General features: G+C 44.1%; 1 protein-coding gene across 1 annotated transcript in view; it reads right to left on the bottom strand.

Annotated features, from left to right (window-relative positions):
- The window catches only part of LOC120990860, a 73,275-nt gene extending 57,554 nt beyond the window's left edge, over window positions 1-15,721 (bottom strand). Inside the window, exons 1-3 of the mRNA XM_040419744.1 lie at window positions 15,653-15,721; window positions 6,975-9,345; window positions 5,495-5,609 (exon numbers count right to left, since the gene is read on the bottom strand). Coding sequence (XP_040275678.1) covers window positions 5,495-5,609; window positions 6,975-9,345 — 2,486 coding nt within the window. The 5' untranslated portion in view covers window positions 15,653-15,721. The remainder of the gene's footprint in view (window positions 1-5,494; window positions 5,610-6,974; window positions 9,346-15,652) is intronic.
- Window positions 15,722-15,971: the final 250 nt, after the last annotated feature.

Here is a 15,971-nt window from a genome sequence, read left to right as displayed (position 1 = left end):
GCTGACAACTGTCCTGAATTTGCCAGGATTGTCCCTGATTTTCAGAGACAGTCCCAGCAAATTTGCGCTGTCCCGGACCAAAAATGGGAAGGGCTAACACAAACCCCGCCCACAAATGGTTGTTTCTGGGCGGGTCTGGGGCGTTCCCAGGGCAAGCTTATATGCACCGATTTTACCAACTCAAATGTTGGTAAGTACTTATATACAGGGTGGGCCATTTATATGGATACACCTTAATAAAATGGGAATGGTTGGTGATATTAACTTCCTATTTGTGGCACATTAGTATATGTGAGGGGGGAAACTTTTCAAGACGGGTGGTGACCATGGCGGCCATTTTAAAGTCGGCCATTTTGAATCCAACTTTTGTTTTTTCATGTGACACATCAAACTTATTGGGAATTTCACAAGAAAAACAATGGTGTACTTGGTTTTAACTTTATTCTTTCATGAGTTATTTACAAGTTTCTCTTTGTTTACAGCCATTGACATGTCGCCGAGGTTAACACGTGAGGAGCAGATAGAAATTGTGTTGATGTCTGGTGAACGCAGTAACCGGGTCATTGCAGCAGATTTCAATGCAAGACACCCTACGAGACCACCCATCTCCCATGCTACAGTTAGCAAACTGCTTGCTAAGTTTTGTGAAACTGGTTCAGTGTTGGATTTGCCAAAATGTGGACGCATGAAATCTGTCTCTAATGAAGAAACATCAGTGGCTGTCCTAGCTTCATTCAGCAAGAGCCCACAGCGTAGCACTCACCGCATGTCACTGGAGAGTGGCATTAGTCGAACATCCCTTCGGCGGATATTAGCTACTCACAAATGGCCCCCTTACAAACTCCAGCTACTGCAGCATCTCAACGAGGATGACCCAGATCGGCGCACTGAATTTGCAGAATGGGCAAAACAAAAATTGGACCAGGACCCTCAGTTTACGCAGAAGATTTTGTTCAGTGATGAGGCAAACTTTTATGTGAATGGTGAAGTTAACAAACAAAACCACCGCTATTGGTCTGACACTAACCCACATTGGATAGATCCCTCCAAGACTGTTGGAACAAAAAAATTGATGGTATGGTGTGGTATATGGGGTACAAAGATAGTGGGGCCATTCTTCATCAATGGAAACCTCAAGGCCACTGGATATGCAAAATTGCTACATGATGATGTGTTTCCCTCTTTATGCACTGAAGCTGGCACGTTCCCTGAGTTTTTCCAGCAAGATGGTGCACCACCACATTATGGGTGTCAGGTCCGAGCATTCCTAGATGAACAGTTTCCTGGAAAGTGGACGTCGTGGGCCAGTTGAATGGCCCCCAAGGTCTCTGACCCCCTTAGACTTTTATCTTTGGGGTCATCTGAAGGCAATTGTCTATGCTGTGAAGATACGAGATGTGCAGCACCTGAAACTACCGATACTGGAAGCCTGTGCTAGCATTTCTCCTGCGGTGTTGCTATCAGTGTGTGAAGAGTGGGAGAAGAGGGTTGCATTGACAATCCAACACAACGGGCAGCACATTGAACACATTTTATAAGTGGTCAGAAACTTGTAAATAACTCATGAAAGAATAAAGTTACGTTAAAACCAAGCACACCATTGTTTTTCTTGTGAAATTCCCAATAAGTTTGATGTGTCACATGAACCTCTTCCTATTGAAAAAACTAAAGTTGGATTCAAAATGTCCGACTTCAAAATGGCCGCTATGGTCACCACCCATCTTGAAAAGTTTCCCCCCTCACATATACTAATGTGCCACAAACAGGAAGTTAATATCACCAACCATTACCATTTTATTAAGGTGTATCCATATAAATGGCCCACCCTGTACATGTAGAAACGGATGGAGCAGTTGCAGGGCCTGGTCTGAGAGAGAGAGATCTTGACTAGTCTCAGGACTGGGGGGCTGCACAGGAGGAGGGGGGAACAAGCTCAAAAACTTGCTGTGGGACCCAGTCATTTCTAGTTACGCCACTGAATAAAATGTATTTATATAGCGCCACCTGCTCTTTGTTCGTCTTCTATTTCTCTGTCCACCTCACTCAGGTGGACACAAATGTTCAATTCCAACCTGCAAGCTGAAGCAGAGAGGACACCCCCTTCCCCCCTCCAGCAGAGGAATTGGAGCAATGAGTGGGGAGATCTCTGAATCCATGTGAGGTATAAGGCAGGTTCTAGCCTTGTTAGAAAGAGGTTGTCATGTACCATATGATGTATGATTTTAATTATTTACATTAATCATAGGATAACCCCTTCAATATGATTGAGCTGAGATGTCAACGTATAAACTGCTAGTCATGCTTGGTAAATGATCACTCACTGACGGTCGGTGCACCTTTTATTTTGGATTCTTCAGCAGGGTATATGATGAGGCAGGGACACATTAATACTGGGTGGCAGCTCCCCTGGCAGCTGCAATACAGGCTGCCACTGGATACCTGTGGTATGTCATTCCAAGTTCTTTCGACTTGGACCAGTAGTTCAGCCAAGGTGGTTGATGGCTGCTGTGTATGGTAGATCCATTGCCCCATCCTGTCCCAGACAAGATGTCCTGGACATACTAAAGGCTGGTCAATGTTCCCTCCATGAATACCAGAAGGGAAGTAGGCACTCTCCAGCCCTCCTGAAAACCATTATTAGTAACCACTTTCATCACTGAACACTACTGTTTGCCATTGATGGACAGCACCTACTGCCATCAAGCATAGTGCAGCGACACACAAGACCAACATCAGGTATTATGGTGTGGATGTCATTAGCTACTATCACCATTCCTGGCTGGTATTGTGGAGGGAACATTGACCAGCCTTCAGTATATCCAGGATATCATGGTGATTTAAAAAGATAATACCTGCCCACACAATGCCCGCACTATACAACATGCCCTTCAGGGTATCCATCAGCTGCCCTGGCCAGCTCGATTGCCAGACCTCCTCCCTTCGAGAATATCTGGGACTGGATGGGGTACCGGATTACTCATATGCAACAGCCAACAACCACTTTGGCTGACCTACAGGTACAAGTTTAAAGAATTTGGAATGACATACCACAGGAGGATATCCAGCATCTGTATAACTGTTACCATGCCAGAGTGTCAGCAATGGGAGGTGCCACTCAGTGTTAATGTGACATTGCCTCAACATATCCCCTGCTGCAGAACCAAAAATAACAGGTGCACGCCTTTATTGTGTGATCAATGACCAAGCACATTTATACATTGTTAATCTCAGATTAATTACGTTTTCTAGGTGTCCTTTTTCATTTTCTGGTAGTGTACATGGATAGATCTTCTCTGGGTCATAAAATGGGGTATTGAGTGGTAGAACCTCCATATATCCTAATAGTGTATATGAAAAGGTGTTGTCAACATACAACAATGTAACAACATCATTTGTGCAGAAGACCGCAGAACTGGAATTCACCTATACCAGTTTCCTTTCCCAAGTCCCAACAGTGGCTCTTGGTACCCAAACTCATCAATGCTGAGGGATGGCAGGTGTCTGGCATACAGGCAGATAGCAGATGAATAACAGTGAACATAAAGACAGCAATGCTGTACTGATCCTATCGAATTCAAGTCAGCAAATCAGCCTGGACAGTATAACAGCACAACAACAAACAAAGAAGACAGACCATGGGGCTATAAATACACAGAAAACACACTAAGATGCAATCATGGAACTACAGATCCCAGAATAAAAGTGCAAAAGGTATCTGGAAGGGAGTGCACCTAGCAAATGTTATACCCAACAACTGGAATGAAAGGAGGTCTGTATATATAAAGGCTAAACAATCAGCAACTTCACCCTAATAAACCAGGCAAAGCTGGGTGATAACCAATCTGAAATTCAGGTACCCAAAACAAATTTAGTAACCACATGAACATGAAGTAACAGAGAGACCAATGTTTCTGGTAACAGGAAATCCCTTTAATAAAAGGTTTCAGATAAGGGTATTTTTACCAGACTCAGCACTTTCTAATTCATGGTCACTTTTGTAGGGCTGAGGTAGGAGGCAGCTCTGTAAATCAACAGCCCCCATAGCTCACAAAGGGCTGCCGATTCTCAGACATGAAAATGTCCTTTCCAATGCTCTACCTATGTACCCAAAATATTTAGCAGGCAGTATAAAGTGTTGAGTCTTGTAAACCTTGCAGTTGCATGGTTACATTTATTATTTTACCAGACCTCTTATAAGCAATCTATTACAAGGCCACAACTAGAGACACTTTTATAAAGTGTTCTAAAAAGGGTGTATGGCTAAGCGGGTTTGTTAATGGCACCAGATTTATTAACGGTGTGGTTAGCCTCAACTTGTATAAACTAAGTACTAGTAAGAGACACCAAATTTATCACACAATGTGCATGACTGGCAAATCCGATGCATTTTCTGACAGCCTCATTTAGGTTTATGCTAGTTATCATTTTGACCCAGTGTACTTTAACGTGGACCTTTCATGTTTTTTTTTAAATTCTAGATAAATACCTTTACTTGCAGGGTACTGCCACCCTGCCTGTTTTTTTAAAATATGGCTCCTACACCCCGCTGTGCCCCCCTGTAGTCAGGCCCAGCGCTATAATAAGGCAGACCAAGCGGCTGCCTTAGGGTGCAGAGACCCTGGCCGCTGCCTGGCCGCGGCTGTTCTCCTCTGTGTGGTCCTGGTATCTTCTCTCTGGGCTAGCGACAAGTTTGAGGAGCTTTCCCACTCAGCCAATCAGTGGCCGCAGCTGTGTCATGAGTCAGGCCAGTGATTTCCCGCTGAGCCAATCACTGGCCTGACACTTGACACAGCTGTGGCCACTGATTGGCTGAGTGGGAAAGGTCCTCAAACTTGTTGGGAGCCCAGAGAGAAGATACCAGGACCACACAGAGGAGAAGGGGAGCTGCTGCAGACAGGACCAGGGCCAGGTGAGCATAATGTTTTTTACACAACATTAATAGAGGGAGGGTGACATGGGAGGGGGGAAATGTGCCATGGAGGGGGAGAAATGTGACGTTGAGGGGGTGAAATGTGACATTGAGGGGGAGAAATGTGACACAGAGGGGGCGAAATGTGACATGGAGGGGGCGAAATGTGACATGGAGGGGGAGAAATGTGACATGGAGGGGGCGAAATGTGACATGGAGGGGGCGAAATGTGACATGGAGGGGGCGAAATGTGACATGGAGGCAAGAAATGTGACATGGAGGGGGAGAAATGTGACATGGAGGGGAGAAATGTGACATGGAGGGGGCGAAATGTGACATGGAGGGGGCGAAATGTGACATGGAGGCGAGAAATGTGACATGGAGGGGGTGAAATCTGACATGGAGGGGAAATGCACAAATGCTCGATGACGGAGAAGGCTATGGAATGCATAAGGAAGATGATCTAATATGAGTTACTGGTTATTCTGCAGATATTAGTGAAGTCTAGTAGCGAAGGTTCCACATTCTTCAAGAATGAGACTTCAAAATCCATGAATGAGCTACAAAATGACAGGGTAAGCAAACCTTGGCTTCAGCTCTCCATGTGTGTATGAGGACCAAGCAATACTGGACTTCTCCCAATACCTCCTAGGACCAGTCACTTTTGATGAAATGTCTGGGGCTTTCTGCAGCTTTCTATCTAAAATATGTAATAACAGGCATACATCAATTTAAAGAATAATAACCTTACTGTGTAAAATAACATTGTGTAAAAATGATATCTGAAGTGTAAAACAGCACAAAACTCACCCCAACATAGTTATTAACTGGATCAATAATGCAAAACATCCCGACTGGTTATTTCAGTTTATTAAATATAAAATATGCTATACAATCTCAATTACATAGAGAACACTCAGGACTATACATCTCAACCAAGTCATTGGTACAATCACAGGATGGGCATTACAAAAATACCAGACACATTGTACAGCTGTGTCTAAAGAAGACCTGTCACCTCTCCTGACATCTGTTACACCTATTATTTGCATCCCCCTTGTAATAACAACTGTGAGGCCTCTGTTCTTATGGCTCTATGTGCCATCCCTTTATCATTCCTGATAGGAGTTACTAGCAGTTTGCAATGAAGGCGCAGATGGGTGTTACCAAACGGGGAGGATCTGCCCAGTCTTACGTCATTCAATCAGTGCTGCCAGGGTCAGACAGGGACACCTCCCAAACTGGTAACACTCATCTGGATCTTCATTGCAAACGACTAGTAATGGAATCATAACGTCTGAAAGGAATAGTAAAGGGATGGCGCAACATAAGTTTATAAGAATAGATGCTCCAGAATTGTTATTACATGGAGAATGCAAGTGGTCAGGAGAAGTTACGGGGTTTCATGCCCACTTTCTTCTCCTTTTACAGGCAAAGAACACAATGGCAATTATGGGGAAGCATGCTCACCAGCAGGAATCCCTCCTCAGCTCTGAGGACAAGGTGATCGTGGACTGCAATGGTGCTTGCTTGTCCACCACTGAAAACATAGGAAGATGAGTTCTAACGCTAGTGGGTGCATTTACAAGCTTTAATTTATAATGTGTATGTGTGGTAATAAATATGGTTTGTAAAAGCTAAAATATAATATACAGTATAAAGTGATCAGACAAATTTTAATATACAAAAACCAAATCAAAGTGTGATTATCTTTGTATATTAAAATTTGTCTGATCACTTTATACTGTATATTATATTTTAGCTTTTACAAACCATATTTATTACCACACATCCAGAGTGCCAGTCCATATCATCTATTTATTTCCAATAGTTTCCGCTGTACGGGTGATACCGTTTTTGGTCTAGAGCACCTGGTCCCTGTCGCATAGGAGTGAGCTATTCCTACTATTTCTTTTCCAAGTATTAATTTATAATGTCTCTGAAAATTTTAGTAACATCGTTTAAATTGAAAACTCACTTAAATGTACATGTTCTGTTTGATTTTATATAACATTCTTCATTGGATGACCCCTTTAAAATGTATCTTTATCAACAAATGCTTTACCTAAAAGACCCTTGAGGTTGGACCCTTCGATCCCATTAATGTGCTCATTGAATCCTTTAAGACTGTCTTCTTTCATAGCTTGATCACCCAAATGATATGGATCAGTTCCCAGTGTCTCAGTTTCACCCCAAGGTTTGGCTGGACCACTTCTTACACGAGGTATGGAGTAATCCTCAGAAGATTCATCATCACTTGAAGTTTCACTGTTATGTTGATCTTGAAAATGCTTTGTTGGAGTCCCCTTTTCTTGACTTCTTAGCATATCCAGCCGTTTCACATAAAATAAATACTTCTCAAGCACACTGCCTTCACTATCTGAGGCTACATCTGAGTTGTCCTCCCAGCACACTGCTCTTCCTAATTCTGTTGCATTCTGCTTTGTCATTGCGTTATTATTATCAAAACTCTTCCTTTGGGTGTTCCGGCTAAAGATTTCATCTGCGACACGGTCGTCTAATATATGTGGCTTTGGTAATTCAAAACTTCTGTTATTTACCATAGGTTGCTTCTTTGCACACTTTAATGCTGAACCACACTCTGTGCACCAGTTAGAACTAGTGGTATTGGTAAAACCACATGCAGGGCACACGTGGTATATTTTCCTTGTGTAACCTTCAGACAGACTGCTGCTAGAGTCAACCCTGGGTAAAGCTGGTTGCAAACTGTCTGGAATCTTCCCCGACACTGATATATAAGTGTTGGCACCAGGCAGCGCATTGTTTTTCACTAAATATGTTCTGTCTGTTCTTGCACCATCATTTTCTCTAGTCTTTTTTAAGTCTTTCTCTATCCCTTCAAGGTCTTCTAGTAGAGAGTTAAGTCTTTCAGTATCAAGACAGGAGTCCGGTGAGCTTAAGTCATCTTCTCGATCTATATAACTGTTCTTTAAGGCTGGACCTGGTTTGGTATCTTTAAGGGTATGTGTGTTATAATAAGATCGGTTGGGCTTGGTCCGATTTCTGAAAAGATTATCACTATCCATATGGCCTTGCTTGATGCTGTCAAACAATTGTTCTCCTAAACTGTCATAGCCCTTAATGTTGAAGGCACTCTTTACATCCCTGTTCTTCACCAGTTTAGGAAGTACACTGCATGAAGATGCAGAAAAATTGTCAACCTCTTCATGGTCACTATGATGGAAATTAGGCGTAGATTCAGCCAAGTAGGAATCTAGTTGTGCTGTTTCACTTTTTGATTTTGGTTTATACAAACTTCTGGGACTTTTTGACAACTGTAACTGGCCTTGAGCAGATTCTTTGGGTTCATCACCAATACAAGGGTGTTTTTTAAATTCATGCTCATCGAACTCCACACTATTTAACTTCAGGTATTTATCAGTGACTCTAGAACTTCCAGTGCATTCAAAAGAAATATCTTCATCCATGTTTTTTGACAAAGTATCACCATTGTGAGATATCACCTCTCCACCACTGCATTTGTCTAAGAATTTTTTAGCCCAGGTCATAACATGTTGAAGTTTTTCTCTTTCTGGCACAGACAAGTCTTCTAAATAGTCCTGATCTAAGTCTGTGACAAGTCTACTACTTAAAAGACTCCGGTGAGTAGAAAGTACATCTACTTCATCTGATTTTGGTTTTGTAGATAAATACCTTCCTTCCTTGACTTGTTTTGGTGTATCCAGTGGGTCATAGTATGTGGGAGAACCTTCACTCTCAGGTTCCTTGTCAGATGATTGTAAGACGTTGTCTGCAAACAACACTTTGCCCCCAGATTTCTCCAGCGCTGCTTCCGGACCATGCTGTGTAAGCATATCCTTAGCCTTTTGCTTTGTTACTGGTTGCAGGAAATGCTGTATAGAGGGAACTGGAGGATTTGATATTTTGAGCTGTGAACTATTAGTGATCGATTTGTTAGGCTTACGGGATATTTCTGCTACTGACTGTAAGTTATGGTGCTTGGTATGTTCCTTTATTTCCATTTCTGTTGTAGGTAAGTGCAGTGTGCGAGGAGCAGGAGAATCCATAAGGTGGTCTTTTCCTAGGTTTGCGTGCTTATCTTGAGGAGAAGTTGATGTTGGTGGTTTTGCTTCTTCTGTGGCGTCTAGAGATTTTTCTCTATTTGGAGACATGGTTGTTGCTACAGCATTCATTTTTTTAGGCACATTATTATCTGCAGTAACGTGGTCTGAGGTGGGTGCTGAACGGCATCTACGTGGTGTTGCAGTCTTCATGGTTTGCCCTACATTTTGTGATTCTTCTGTCTTGGATAAAGGATTCTGGGAACTTTTTCCACCAAAATAATTCAGCCTTTTAGCCCGTAGAAATTTTAGATTACTTGTCCGTGGAGTATCCATTACATTATTATTAGACTTTGGGGGCCACTGAGTTGAATCGAGAGATGACAGCTCCATCTGTAAGAAAATAAGAGCATGTAAGTAATTTTCTTTATCAATAAAGCTCATTTGAAAATCTATATTTGTGTCTGTGAAACAACTATACCAGGAATGTCAGAGATAAGCAGTATATAATAAAGGAGATTAAAACAGGGTTACCTTAGACTAGGCAGGCACAAACTGTGTCAGGTTAACCACTGTGCCGCTACTGGGACCATTTTGGGACACACTTAACTTACTAATTAACTTTTATTAACTCTTTCGGGGGAATGGGAAAAAACAGCAATGCTGCCACCGAGTTTTTACATTATAAATTTTGTGACATTTATTTTTCGGCATAAATAACATGATAACTTTATTCTCTGGGTAGGTACAATTACAGTGATATCAAATACATATTTTTTTTTACATTTTACTACTTTTAGGAAAAAAGAACTTTGTTTTCAAAAAGAAGAAAATGTTTTTTGCATTGCTGCAACCCAAGAACCATAACTTTTTTATTTTAATTTTTACAGATCTGCGTGAGGGCTTGATTTTTTTATTTAATACTTTTTGATCCCTTTTTTTGTGTGTGTGATGAATAAGCAAAAAGAAGCAATTCTGGCATTTATTTTACAACATTCATCATATGGGATAAATTACATGATAACTGTGTAGTGCAGGTCATTATGGACGTGGCTATACCAAATATATAGAAGGTGTTTGAATTTTGCTATTTTTTCCATTGAGGAAAAAAAATTATATATTTTTTAACCATTTAACAGTTCAACAAGGGACTATAATAGGTGATCTTTTGATCGCTTCTATAATTACATAACTGCATAAACAGTACAAGAGAATTATACTTCTATACTGTCAATTATCAGTAGGCTGCATCAGAGAGACGCGGCCTGCTAGGATACATAGCAAGCAGGCCTCGGGCCTTCAATATGCTCCAGCCAGCCGTGCACAGACATTGGCATCCTGCAATATCATTTGCAGCAAGATGCCGATTGGATACAAAGGGAATCCGCTCCCTCTGTATACTGTTTAGATGGTGTGGTCGCTATTGACTCTGGCATCTAAGGGGTTAAACAGCCCGGATCAGTGCTTCAGCTGATTGGGGCTGTTATAGCAGGAACCTGGCTCTCATGTGAGAGTTGAGTCCCCCGCACAGGAGACCTGTGCAGCACTTAAACTGGGCCACTGTAAAAAGGCAGTGGCCCATCCTAAGGCCCCTTAGTGACCACCGTAAAAAGGCATATTGGTGGTTACTAAAGGTTTAAACATAAAGGGGGTCATTTATTAAACAGAAATACACCTAAATTAGGTCCTTTGCGTCGCAATCTGCAACTTTTCCCCGCTCACGCCAGGTCTAAAAAAGTGGACGTGGAGTGGGCTAGGGATTCATCATTTTCTACACCTGTTTTAGGCGTAGAAAATGGTCTAAATTTAAGATAGCTCGGAAGTTGTCTTACATTTAGAAGTGGCGGTGGATCCGACAAAGTTATGAAGAGGCGTCTAAAACGCTGGTCTTAATAAATGTGCCCCAAAGTCTATTGGGCTGGGCTCACATATCAGTTGTATCCAGCCTGTTGTTTTATGTACTTTAGGGTATGATCCGCCGTCAATAGTTTGAAAGCGCAAGACAGAAAAATGCTGCATGCGCTTGGAGACCTCCAGCGTCAAAACTGATGTGCCGAATGCCATGCATGACTCCACAGAAATCTATGGGATCAGTCCTGGCATCAGTTTCCCTCTGGTGTTTTTGCACTATGCCAGAGGGAGACTACAACAGATATATGTCAAGCTGCAGAATTTTCAGTATAAATTGAATAAAGACATATTCCAAACAAGGACATCTGTGGCTATGCCATGAATGTCATTGGTCGGAATGCTCTATCAGCATAAATAAAACCCTTTTAATATACATTGAATATACAATGCTCACTACATACAGGGTGATTTTAGTGCATCCTATGTAATTGCTCTTGTCCTATTTGCCTATACTGGGCACTCAGAGCTTCCAGTTTGGTTCATGTAATTTTAAATTCTGTTTCGATCCATATGGATTGTATGTAATGTTCAGCAAAGCGAAGCATTTGAAGAGGAATTCAGTGTGAAGTTTAGGAAAAACTTGTCATCCGGAAAAACGCATCCGGTATTTATCTTTTTCAAATTTTTAATCAGAATTTTTTCGAGCTTCGTGGTAACTAATCAGTTTTTCCAAAAAAAGCTGCATGAGTTACAAAGTGAAAATAAGAAGCCTGGGAACAGGAGATCACCCATAATGCCGTGCAGCCAGCCGATCCATAGCTATCCATCCCCTGTGATGTCACAGCCCTATAAAACCCTCATCCCGCACGGTCTCCACCATTGTCCTGTAAGGCTACTTTCACACTAGAGTTTTTTGCAGATCTGTCATGGATCTTCAAAAACGCTTCCGTTACAATAATACAACCGCATGCATCCGTCATGAACGGATCCGGTTGTATTATGTCTTCTATAGCCATGACGGATCCGTCAAGAACAACATTGAAAGTCAATGGGGGATGGATCCGTTTTCTATTGTGTCAGAGAAAACAGATCCGTCCCCGTTGACTTACATTGTGTGTCAGGACGGATCCGTCTTGCTCCGCACATCGCGGACAGAAAAACTCTGCTTGCAGTGCTATTTTGTCTGCGATGGGGACTCAACCAAATGGAACGGAATGCATTTTAGTGCAATCCATTTCGTTCAGTTCAGTTTTGTCCTTATTGACAATGAATGGGGACAAAACTAATGAGTTTTCTTCTGCTATTGAGATGCTATGACGGCTCTCAATAGCGGAATTGAAAACGCTAGTGTGAAAGTAGCCTAAGCTGAGCATAGGGAGAGACATAGCAAGGGCTAATGCACTAGGGACAGTGTTCCTGAAAACAATTAATAGAAGAATATTGGAGAGGGAGAGTGCAGGGAGAGAGCAGGGAGAGTGCAGGGAGAGAGCAGGGAGAGAGCAGGGAGAAAGCAGGCAGAGAGCAGGGAGAAAGCAGGCAGAGAGCAGGGAGAGTGCAGGGAGAGAGCAGGGAGAGAGCAGGAAGAGTGCAGGGAGAGAGCAGGGAGAGTACACGGTGAGAGCAGGGAGAGTGCAGGGAGAGAGCAGAGAGAGCAGGGAGAGAGCAGGGAGAATGCAGGGAGAGAGCAGGGAGAGAGGAGGGAGAGAGCAGGGAGAGTACACGGTGAGAGCAGGGAGAGAGCAGGGAGAGAGCAGGGAGAGTGCAGGGAGAGAGCAGGGAGAGTACAGGGAGAGTACAGGGAGAGAGCAGGGAGAAAGCAGAGAGAGCAGAGAGAGAGAGCAGGGAGAGAGCAGGGAGAGTGCAGGGAGAGTACACGGTGAGAGCAGGGAGAGTACAGGGAGAGAGCAGGGAGAAAGCAGAGAGAGAGCAGAGAGAGAGCAGGGAGAGAGCAGGGAGAGTGCAGGGAGAGTACACGTTGAGAGCAGGGAGAGTACAGGGAGAGAGCAGGGAGAGTGCAGGGAGAGAGCAGGGAGAGACCAGGGAGAGACCAGGGAGAATGCAGGGAGAGAGCAGGGAGAGAGGAGGGAGAGTGCAGGGAGAGAGCAGGGAGAGTACACGGTGAGAGCAGGGAGAGTGCAGGGAGAGAGCAGAGAGAGCAGGGAGAGTGCAGGGAGAGTGCAGGGAGAGTGCAGGGAGAGTGCAGGGAGAGAGCAGGGAGAGTGCAGGGAGAGAGCAGGGAGAGAGCAGGGAGAGTACACGGTGAGAGCAGGGAGAGTGCAGGGAGAGAGCAGAGAGAGCAGGGAGAGAGCAGGGAGAGAGCAGGGAGAGAGCAGGGAGAGTGCAGGGAGAGTGCAGGGAGAGTGCAGGGAGAGAGCAGGGAGAGTACACGGTGAGATCAGGGAGAGTACAGGGAGAGAGCAGGGAGAGAGCAGGGAGAAAGCAGGGAGAAAGCAGAGAGAAAGCAGAGAGAGAGCAGGGAGAGAGCAGGGAGAGAGCAGGGAGACAGCAGGGAGAGAGCAGGGAGAGTGCAGGGAGAGTACACGGTGAGAGCAGGGAGAGAGCAGGGAGAGTACACGGTGAGAGCAGGGAGAGTGCAGGGAGAGAGCAGGGAGAGGGCAGGGAGAGAGCAGGAAGACTTATGCTGTGTCAATTATTTATTCCTACATTTACTTATTCCGACATCAGCCGTAAATGTAAGGGTACTTTTACACTTGCGTTGTTGGATTCCGGCAGGCAGTTCCATCGCCGGCAATCTGTATGCAAACGGACACCATTTGCATCCGGATCCGTCTCACAAATGACTTGCAATACCGGATCCATCTCTCCCGGTTGTCATCCGGTAAAACGGATCCGGTATTTATCTTTTTCACATTTTTAAAGGTCTGCGCATGCGCAGACCGCAAAACCAGATCAGTTTTTTCCAGAACACTTAGGACCGGATCCAGCATTAATGCATTTCAATGGAAGATAATGACGCATCCGGGCATTCCAGCAAGTGTTGCAGAATTTTAGACGGAGACAAAATTCTGCTGTATTTTCTCTGTCCAAAAACCGTACAGTGACTGAACTGAAGACATCCTGATGCATTCTGAATGGATTGCTCTCCATTCAGAATGCATGGGGATAAAACTGATCAGTTCTTTTCCGGTATTGAGCCCCTAGGATGGAACTCAATACCGAAAAAGTAAAACGCAAGTGTGAAAGTACCCTAATTCAATATCAATAAGATGGAAGCCTTTATTATTCCAGTGCCAGCATGCCAACCAATACCATCCAGTCTGCACCCCTTAGGGGGGCCAGGTTTTAATGATGACTATCCTCATGTTTTGCTGGCTTTACTTCTTTCAAATCATCCTCCAAAGTCTCCATGTCCTAGAAAAGTCAGCAAGATGCAGAGAGAGGAGAGCTGGATGTTATTGATGACATATTTATTCTCATCGATATTATCTGATGTGGAGAAGGAGGAAAAGCAGATGGCAGAAGAAGAGCTCCCACCTGTAAGGCAGGAGAGCGCTGGGGTTGGAGAAGTGGGTATACCAGCATATTGTGCCCCAACCTAACCAGTCAAACCCCATACCAGCAACAGCCCCTGTTTAAGGCCTCCGGCACACGAACGTGTGCGCCCCGTGGCCGTGCTGCGACCTGCAAAATGCGGGCCGCAATGCACGAACACCTACCGTGGGGCAACCGCAGCCATTAAAGTGAATGGGTCCGCGATCCGGCCGTTAAGCAAAAAGATAGGAAATGTTCTTTTTGCGGAACGGAAGTATGGGACGAAACCCCACAGAAGCACTCCGTAGTGCTTCCGTAGGGTTCCGTTCCGTGCTTCCGTTCCGCATCTCCAGATTTGCGGACCCATTGAAGTGAATGCACTTCATCCGGACTGCACACAGAACAGTGCCCGTGTATTGCGGATCCGCAAATGCGGTCCGCAATACGGCAACGGGACACCTACGGTCGTGTGCAGAAGGCCTAAAGGTACACAAAAGGTGGCATGCGGCCATTAGCAATGGAGAAGGACTATACAGTGCGGTCTTCATTATTACATATAAGGCAGCTGCGGGCTAATCGGCCACGTGGGTCTTCATCGCAGCATGGCTGGTCCATGTGGCCTGGGTATACCTGTATACCTGAACTTCGGTGAAGCTGCTGAATCGAGTTTTTCAAAACTTCGCTCATCTCTAATTGTATGCTATTATTATAAACATGGTTGGAGTGAAACGCATAGGAGATTTTTTGGACCTTTGAAGCAAGTTTTTTTGTAGCTGGAGTTGTTTTAGATCGGACCCAATCTCTCCTCTTTATGTATGACATTTAGCAAAGGAAAACGGACATTTTATAATTAGTGTTGAGCGAACTTGTGTTTCAAGTTCGTCGTCTAAAGTTCGGGTTATTGAAGAATCGCGTTATGGATTCCGCTACCACGGACCATAAAGGAATTTAGAATCCATAACGCGATTCTTCAATAACCCGAACTTTAGACGCCGAACTTGAAACACAAGTTCGCTCAACAACACTAATTATAATCTATGAACTAAAATGACAGCCGACATCTGACTATAACCAAGGAAAACTGGTTATACTCAGTAATTGGAAACTGTATCTGCTGCTGTCTTATATATAGGGCACATGATAATGTCTCAAGAAGTTTAGTAAAACCTGGACATGATGACAGCTGACCTTAACCCTATTCTAGGGTTGATCCTTCTGGGATGCAGAGTCATTGCCATCTCTTGAATGCATCGCCGGGGGGCGCTGAAGCTGTACAACGCATATGTTTTCTCCTAGGAACAGCTCTATAAAATAAGTCTAGCTCTTAGTAAATAGTAAACCATATACAGTGCGTTACCTGAACCTAATGCCAGGGAGAGGAAGTCCGGGAGCTCGCTGTGAGGACGCAGTGACCGAGGCGCCCAGTGACCATAGCAACAGGGACGCCAAACACTGCCTCCCACTCCGCAGTCACTGCGCAGCCGCGAGCTCGCCCCCTACAGGCCGGAGAGGTCAGCACACTGACGTGCTGCGGGGAGCTCGGTGCGGTTGTCATGGGTGGAGTGTACAATAAGCAAGTGATGCGTAGATAATATGAGGATATGGTTCATGTAAATACCCATTTCCAGGGAGATATACCTCCAGATAAAAGCAGCAACGTAAATGTCTTTATTACT

Source organism: Bufo bufo, chromosome 2 (assembly GCF_905171765.1).
Source record: "Bufo bufo chromosome 2, aBufBuf1.1, whole genome shotgun sequence".
Taxonomy (NCBI): Eukaryota; Metazoa; Chordata; class Amphibia; order Anura; family Bufonidae; genus Bufo; species Bufo bufo.
Note: the sequence above shows the minus strand (reverse complement) of the source record. Positions and strands in the feature narration are given on the sequence as shown.